This window comes from Phragmites australis, chromosome 9 (assembly GCF_958298935.1).
Source record: "Phragmites australis chromosome 9, lpPhrAust1.1, whole genome shotgun sequence".
Classification (NCBI taxonomy): Eukaryota; Viridiplantae; Streptophyta; class Magnoliopsida; order Poales; family Poaceae; genus Phragmites; species Phragmites australis.
In genome coordinates, this window is record NC_084929.1 from 9586156 (window position 1) to 9594723 (window position 8568).

The 8568-nt window shown below is 47.2% G+C and overlaps 1 protein-coding gene across 1 annotated transcript; it reads right to left on the reverse strand.

The window, feature by feature from the left end:
* Positions 1-335: 335 nt before the first annotated feature.
* On the reverse strand, positions 336-2165 carry LOC133928606 (protein GRAVITROPIC IN THE LIGHT 1-like). Its single transcript, XM_062375018.1, has one exon. It carries the CDS (start codon positions 2052-2054, stop codon positions 591-593), a length of 1464 nt encoding a protein of 487 aa, XP_062231002.1. The 5' UTR covers positions 2055-2165; the 3' UTR covers positions 336-590.
* Between the last annotated feature and the right edge of the window lie 6403 nt (positions 2166-8568).

Consider the following 8568-nt stretch of genomic DNA (forward strand, 5'->3'; position numbering starts at 1 on the left):
GGGCCTCGTTCCCACGATCTGCTCCCCACGCGCCCACGACGTCCCGAGTGAGCCTCAGCGCCGTGTCATTTTGCTGTCCGAGAAGTTGCGAGGAGGCTTCGGCACAGGCGCGCGCGAATTAGTGACGTCCATTCTGCCTGCCCGTATGGAGCTCATGAGCTCTGCACCCTTTCCATTTTTCTCCCATTCCACACTGCCCATTTCCTCCGTCCCCTTTTCGGCCTTTTGGTGGGAGAACGTGGGTGCACATTCCCGATCTAGATCACCTCATGCAGAAAAGTGATAGCAGCAAATGAGATCCAAGCACCAATATGGCAAAAACATCTCTCTCATCATAACCAAAATTGCAATGCGATTTATATTGGAATGGAATGCTCAGACAGTATTACTTACTACTACATTGGTAGTGCATCACATGGTAGGTAGGTAGATACATAGTTTGATACATACATACGAAAGTGGGAACATACCCAGGTGGGCACCTACATGCTGAATGCTAATGCTGCCACCCTTAAACCCCACGGCCGGGGACCTCGCCGTAGTCTCTGAGAAGGCCCGGAAATGCGGTGTGCCACCCAAGACCGAACTCATCACGGCAGGCGGTCCGGGCGGGAAAGGTACACTCGGCATTGGATCACCGTCCCGCCGACTTTGAACCCCGGCACGACGGTGAACCCGACGGCGAGGTGCCCGGCCGGGGACGGTGCCGTCCCGCCGCTGTCCGCAGCACCGTCCACGTCGCTGACGCTATCCATGTACACCTCGGAGAACCGTGACCTGGCGCGCACCTGGAAGATGGACGCGTCGCCGTCGAACGCGGAGAACAGGCAGTGCAGCAGCCACACGCGGCGCCCCATCTCCGCGAACTCGGCGAACCACGCGGTGCGCGGGAACGCGTCCCCGGCGGACACGGCGGCGCGCTGCTCCGGCAGCCCGAAGAACGACGTCTCCATCCGCTCGTGCACTAGCGACAGGTACCTGTCCCGCAGGAACTCGCCGAGCGCGCCCCACCGCGGGTTGCTTGTGTCGACGAACGACGCCGCCGGCGCCACCTTGAGCTCGGAGAACTCCTCGAAGAAGCGGCGCCGGTCGTGGGAGCCCCGGTTGTGCAGGGAGCTCAGGCCGAAGTCTCTCCGGTGGAAGTTCGTGAACATCTTCAGCGCGACATAGGACTCGAGCGCGAACTTTGCGTCGCCGGGGTGGCTCAGCTGGGCGGCCGGGTGCACGGCCGCGGTCGCCACCGCGGGATCCCAGCCGGCGGGCCGCATCGCGTCGAGCATTGCTTTGGCGAAGGAGCGGATGGACTTGACGGTGTGCCGAAGGGCGGTGACGAAGTGGGTGGCGTTGAGGCCGGAGAGGTGGAGGTCGTCGAGCGCGGCCAGGGTGCGCCCCGGGTGGACGCGCTCCTCCAGCGCGCGCGCGGCGTGGAGCTCGTGGGCGAGCGCGGCCCGGGCGCGCTCCGCGTAGGCATCCCGCACGCGGAGTTCGGCCTCCAGTTTGCCCGCCGTGATCTCGTAGGTCCGGAGGAGGTGGTGCTGCTCGTCGGCGTGCGCCGCGAGGGCGGCGGCGTTCTTGGCCGCCGCGACCGGATCCCTGGTATACCTCCGCTTTAGGTCCGACAGCTTGGTGAGCTCCGAGACCAAGCCGGCGTCCGCCGCCTGTATCGCCTCGGCATCGTAGGGGTGCTGCGCGAGCTGCAGCTGCGCGTACGCCGCCTTTACCGCGGACGCACCGGCGAAGAGGCTCGCGACGAACGCGTGCTTTGCGGCGTCCGGCGCCGGCGCCGAGCACAGCTGCGGCGCCGCGCCATTCTTCTCCGTCGCATTCTTGAAGTACGCGTCGAGCGAGTAGGCGGCAGCCAGGTTGCCGGACAGCTTGAGCTTGCTCAGTGAGTTAATGGAGCTGTCCAGTGACTCGTCGAACTCATCCCCGGCGACAGAGTACGCCATCCCGGTCCCCGCCGGGGAGCGCTTGCGGCGGAGGAGCCTGGCCAGCCTGCGCGCGAGGCCCCCCGTCTTCGGCTGCATCGGCGCGGCCGCCATCGTCATCTCCATTGCCTCCACCGCACTCTCTCGCAGCTCTTACTCCTCACTAAACTCCTGCAGCTAAGCTTCTAGCGTTTCTTGGCTGCTGTGTGAGGGGAGAGAAAAGGGGGGAATGGAATGAAGTAGATTAATTAGTAGAATAATTAGAGACGGTGGTCTGCAGGTACGGTACTGTGATATACTACAAGATTAATTAGCAGAATAATTAAGGATGATGTGCGTACCGTGTCGTGATTAATCAAGTGGTCTGAGTCACAGATGGGGAGGTGTTTTTGTTTTTCTGAAGTGTGTTGCATAAAATTATAAATATTGTGTTATCTGTAATATAAAATTATAAGTATTACGTATAGTACTATAAAAACATAGGGCTGAAAATAATTTTATAAATTAGTAAATTATATAATAAGAATATTAGTGAAATTTTCATATTGTTTGGATTTTATTTGATACACTAATAATTGTTAGGATTTATAAAAGTAATCTTTTTAGAGAATTTTAGTTTAAATTCTACACAATTTTTTTAGTGAATCTAATTAAAACGGGTTGCATATGAATTATGAAATATGTACAATTTTTTTAATAATTTTTGGAGAAACATAAGACCATTTTTGGATAAATCTAATTAAAATCAGGTTTTATATGAAATTAGTGTATAATACTTTAATTTTAGGTTACTAGCCACAATACTTGTATTTTATGTTACAAATAGCATAATATTTATAGTTTTATGCAATTCACACTATTTTTAATTGCTGGGTTTTGCTTAGGAAGGAGGCGCACCGGCATGATTATTATTCCCTCTTGTTCATTTTTTGCTTTTACAGAACATTGGATTCGGATTCCTGATTTGATGGATGCCGAAAATATTCTGGAAAATGTTAAGGTTTCACGTACACATGCTTGGAGTTTTAAATGTCAACAAGAGGGAACCCAATGTCAGGACTCAGGACATAGCATACCCAAGTTGCGATGTTGAGTGAAATGGCACATGACAAATACAAATTGGTGAGTAACATTTAAATCTTGAGAATGAATCGTGTAACCGGGTAAAATGCTAGATGTACAAAAGACGTATCAGCGAGTTATTCGAATTCCACGATGTAGAGCTGAGGTTAGGATTGGTCGAATTCACCGACGCCGATGGATTACAGAATAAGGTAGCGCATGGGCTAGCTCAAAATGCCATGCAGACTCAAAATTCAACCGTTTGACTGTATTGAGCACTGCTTAGATGTTCGTGAAACTACCGTAACTACAAGGATCTATTTCCTCCAGAAAAGAAAAAATTTGACATCACAATGTTACCAGAACAAGGACCTTCCATAAAAATGCAACAGCAATAGCATGTTTCTTTGGCCCCTTTCCAACGGATAACTCGCATGCATGTGTCTGCAAAGATACTGAGTAAGCAAAAGTTTCCTTCCAAAAATTAAAGGTCAAAGTGACCAATCAGCAGTACAGACAGTTCTACCCCGCAACATCCAACAGTTAAACGGCTGAATCATAATCAAGCTAGCAAATGGTGCGCACCACATTCATTCGAAATGATTCGAAATCGATGATCCGGATCCACCTGTCAGCCGCTGCCGACGTGGCAGCAGATAAACAGGGCTCGTGTCTTCCTCACCGGGTGGGCCATTATCCTCTGCGACCCATGCCCATCCTGTATAAAAGTCGAGGGATCCAATTGGGAAATAGCGTTGCACTTGTTGGTTAGCCCCTATGGTGTACGTAGCCATGTAGGAGCTTATTAGGAGGAAGGCGAGAATATTTAGCCATTGTGTGTGGGAGACATGGCTAGGTTTTGCTTTGTTGAGCTCTCTACATCACCATTTCTTAGAGGTACATGAGAATTACCTCCATCTTAGTAGGCACAGCTAGATGGAACACGGGTGGTATCGGTTTGTAGCCGGTAACTGGCATTTTTTTGAAGCAATTTCAGTTTCTCCAATTTAATTGTATAATTTAAATTTAAACTATTCCCTCATGGAATGACAGCCTGCCGCCTCCCATAATTTAAAAACTCAAGGATTGGGATTTCTTCTCCCCGTACCTTTAGAGAAACTGCTTAGCGTTTTGGATTAGGTTTGGACACAAGAATTTCAATGGATTTTCTGCGGGAATTACACAGGTCCATGTGAAAACCCTGCGTTACAAATCGAGCCCACTATATGAAGTTGAAATCCTAGAGAGTAATGCCGGGATGAAATACATGTTATCATTCAAACATCAGTGTAATGGTCTTCTTTTTCTGTCGATATTTTAGTATAGTCAAATCATGAAAAAGTTCACAAGTCAAGTTATACTCACCTATCTTCTTTTTCATCCACACCAATTCCAGAATATGAAATAAGAGAATACTAACAAGCTAGTATGATCAGCCAGAATAGGGACTCTTTGGCTTTTGTACATGACCCCAGCACCTAACAAAGGGAACAATGTCGATAGCAATTGTTAGCTTTGGAGCTTTGTTAAACGTAGGTTAGGTCTACCACACACCCCATAGGAAAAGATGTACAAAAGTTTGCTGTTTGTCCCAATTCCCGGGGAGTGTCTCGGTTAGTTTAGTTCCCCAATGCTCCTACTTCTAAAACTTGTAAGTAGACCGACATCTCCGATGGTAGCTTATATAGTTAGATCACGGAACCCGAATTATGCATGCTAGCGCATTTGAGCTCTGCTATAGATGTTAGGCTCCTTCAGAGGAGAGCCAGGCAACTAGCTGAGCTCGAGTGAGCCTAATTAGCCGTCCTTTGGAACACGGATATTCACTGAATTCCTATATAAACTACACTGATTCTTGTGAAATTTTTATGAAATTCCTACGTTGCAAACAGGACCTGTTAGAAATAAGTCACGTGGAAATATTGGATCTACCGAGACATTGCACACAAGAGGTCACAGACGACACTGGAGGCACAATGTTTGTTGATGAGATTCAGTCGAAGCCTATATCCATAAGGCATGACTACAGATGCTCCTCACTACAGTTGCAACACCGGTCATTTGGGTTCCTGCAGAACTGCAGGCACCCCTACGAGTCTGTTGTTATAGTTACAACAATAATTCTTCTCTTATATTTATGAGAAGGCCGGGTTACATGTGCTTGACATAAACTCTACACTACTGTTAATACAACTTAAGTTGATCCAAACATAACCCACTAGTGCACATATTTGATACATAATCCAAAAAACTCTACCTTGATGAATATGAAACGTAACCAACTAGTACACATATTCGATACATAATCCAGCAAACTCTACCTTGACGAATATGTTGGCACTATGAAGCCGTTATACGCGAACCTCTATGTACATCAGAGTTGAGTTGTTGACTTCTCTCAACGAGAGTAGACTGACGAACCTGACTTGGCTTTAGAACCGTTGCCTTCAGAAGACACTGCTATCCCTACAACTCCATCATTCATAACTCCACTTGTAACAGTACACCCTTACAGTTTGTAAAGATTCGATGACGTCCTCTCTCCTATCATCACGATCTCATCACCCTTCATGACCTCCATGGTCTTCCCATTTGGCCCAGCCTGGAATAATAGCTCATTGCCATGTAGAGCGCCAAACGAAATTAGATTCCTTCGTAGCCCTAACACATGCTTCATCTAACACCCTAAATCTTAAAAAAAAATTAATAGTTTACAATTTTGATAGGATTAAAATAGGAGTTACAAATTTTGTTCATATAGAAGAAATTAAGTTCTAAATTTAAATTTGCTATAGGTTATAGTTAAGTTTATTGCATTCATACTACAGTAATTGCAATAGAGTTTTATGCGTGAAAAATGTTTGCAAAAGTTCGTTAGAAGGCGCCCGTTTAAACCTCTTTTGAAAATTATTCAAATTTATAAAAGAAAACTTTTCTAAATTATAAAAAGGGTCTGGGGTCGTTTCCCTTCCCCAGCCCAACTCTTCCCTTCCCCCTCTCTCTCCTTTTCTCCCCCCGGCGTGGGCTGCCCCTCTCCCTTCCCTCTCATGCTAGGCCTCAGGCGGCATGCTCCTGTGCCCGAGCCACCTACCCCCGCGCCCGAGCTGGCCTCTCCCACTGCTCTCTCTGCCTCATGGGCCCGGCTGGAGCGGCGCCGCCTGAGCTGAGCCACCCACCCGACTCACCTTCTTTTTCCTCCTGTTGTGGATTCCTCCCCCCAAAAAAATCCCGCCGCCCTTTCAAATTCACACCTCCTCGTGTCGTTTCCCTTCAATTAAAGGCCCTGGTTGCGATCCTCGCCCCTCAATCAAATATCCTCAGCCGTTTCCCCCTCCTTTACCCCTCTCAAATGTGGAAACCGTCGCATTTGATGCCATTAAGGCCGCCGGCAAATTCGCATATAAGCCGCCCTCCTTCTTGGCAATGTTCCACACCTTTTCCACCCTCTCTCACCCCATTTCCCGCTCGGATTCCCTGTCGGCACCGTCTTCTTCTTCAACTCTGGTGAGACCACCATCGCCGCTCTTTTCTTCATAGTTGAGCCCTTCTAACCCCTTTTCTCCCGTTCTTTGGCTTCACATGGTCACTGGAGAAGCTCCCGGCCACTTCTCGGTGTCGTGTGACCCCTGAAGCGCCGCCGCATCGAGCTCAAGCCCCATTGGCAGCCTCTTGTCGTCACTGGACACCCATCGCCCCTCTTTGCCATCGTGAAGCCCTCAGTAATGATCCTCGCATCGTCCGCTTCGTTTTACGCATCTCCCCTCAAAATATGTGGCCGGAGGCGCATTTTTGCACCACTCCAGTAAAGTTCTAGCCACCCACCACTGTCGGCCGGCTGTCGGCCATGCCCATTGCTACCGACCCAAGTTCTTTTCCCTCCCATCAATTTTTTTGTCATCCGATCAAGATCTAGTGGCCCAGTTTGCATACCTCTTCACTCATATGTAACCGATCCACCATGGACCATGGACTACCTTCAGGTCGTGGTCCATGGGCCAATGAACCTTTTCTATGGGTTTTTCAATAGAAATTTTTTTCCTTTTTGCTTTATGACGTCATAATCAGGAATTTTCAGTATAAAAAATTAATAGGTTTATTCTCTAAAATTAAGTAAAATTTACAGGAAAGCCCCTAGAACATCAAAATCTTATAACTTCGTGCTCGTAGCTCCGATATTAGCGATTTTCATGCTCAATTCTCGTAGCAATGTGTAGAATCGTTTATAGGGTTTTTACGTAGTTTTAGTATTGTTTGGTGTACTGTTGTTAGTCGTTTTCCTTGTATGCTTTTCCGGTGTGTTGATTAGGAGGTGATCATTTCGGAAATATGCAAGATCAAGCCTTTGAAGGCTTTGAGCAACCCTCAGCTGAAGTCAAGTGTCCTTGAACATCTTGCTCCTATTTTAGGATATTTATGTGGTTGCTTACCCTTCATTGCATGCTTGTTTAAATTGGAATGCCATGTTAGGGTTTACTAAATTCTGTATGATTATCCTTATCGCCGTTAATGAGCCATGGGTTATGATGGGTAGTTATGCTAGTGCTGTCATGGTTGAGTAAATGTTAATTGATGAGCCCATGGCTCCTTCGTATACTATCAATACGGCCAATAATCCTCAAATCATACAAGGTCCAATTACAAGAGTACATGTATGATAATTAGACCACAAGGTGAACTTATTTCTCGCTGTTCATGCTTCCTTGGATAAGTTACTACTAAATTGTTATGATATTTTATTGCTTAGAAATGTGGGAGAAGCACCACAACCTTACCTGGACGTCACCCCTCAAAGGCCAAGTCTACTCAGACTCGAGGTTGAGCTCTAGTTGTGGTCGAAGTCGTGGTCGTGGTCGAGTCTCAGGATAACACGTCAGTAAAACGGGCATAACTCTCTCATACGAAGTCTATTTTAGGTGATCTTGTATATTCTGGAAAGCTTACAATGAGCCATTTCCAATGGATATGAGCTCGAGCAAGTATTCCTTATAGTTTAGTTAGAGTCAAAGAAATAAGGTATTGCGCCACCATTTTGGACCTTGTTAGGTCTTGTAATCGTGTCAGGGATGGAGTCCAGGTTGTGCATGCCTCTTTCCACAGCTGCACAACCCTAGGTCGACCTCCTCACATCCCTCCTATATATATAGTAGCCATCGCAGTTTAGGCTTGGTTTAGCTTAGATTATTCTATTTTAGATAGTTTCACTGTTTATCGATTTGTTGAACCCCAACTCGAGTACTTCATTGGTAATTAGCAATATTCAAATTGCATCTATTTGTTCTTGCTTGTGTTCTCGATTCGCTTGCAGAAAAAGCCTTGTTGACGAGGTCAACCGCGTCTTGGCACAATTGATAACAACAGAGTAGTGAGGTAGTGGTTGTGAGGGTTCTCGATCTGTTCTGTTTGGAGCCTTTCGATCATCAACGTTGAAGCTCCACCGATTGACTTATCATAATACCTTTCAGAAGATTGGGCAAAGCACATCAAGTTGTATCAGAGCCTCGGTTGCCCATTAGGTAATCTCAGTTACCCCCTTTATTTCGTCATTTTTCATTACCTAGAGTGCAGAAAATTCCCCCAC

Excerpts from the sequence above, each read along its gene's own strand:
- LOC133928606 (XM_062375018.1), bottom strand. The coding sequence starts at position 2,054 with ATGGAGATGACGATGGCGGCCGCGCCGATGCAGCCGAAGACGGGGGGC.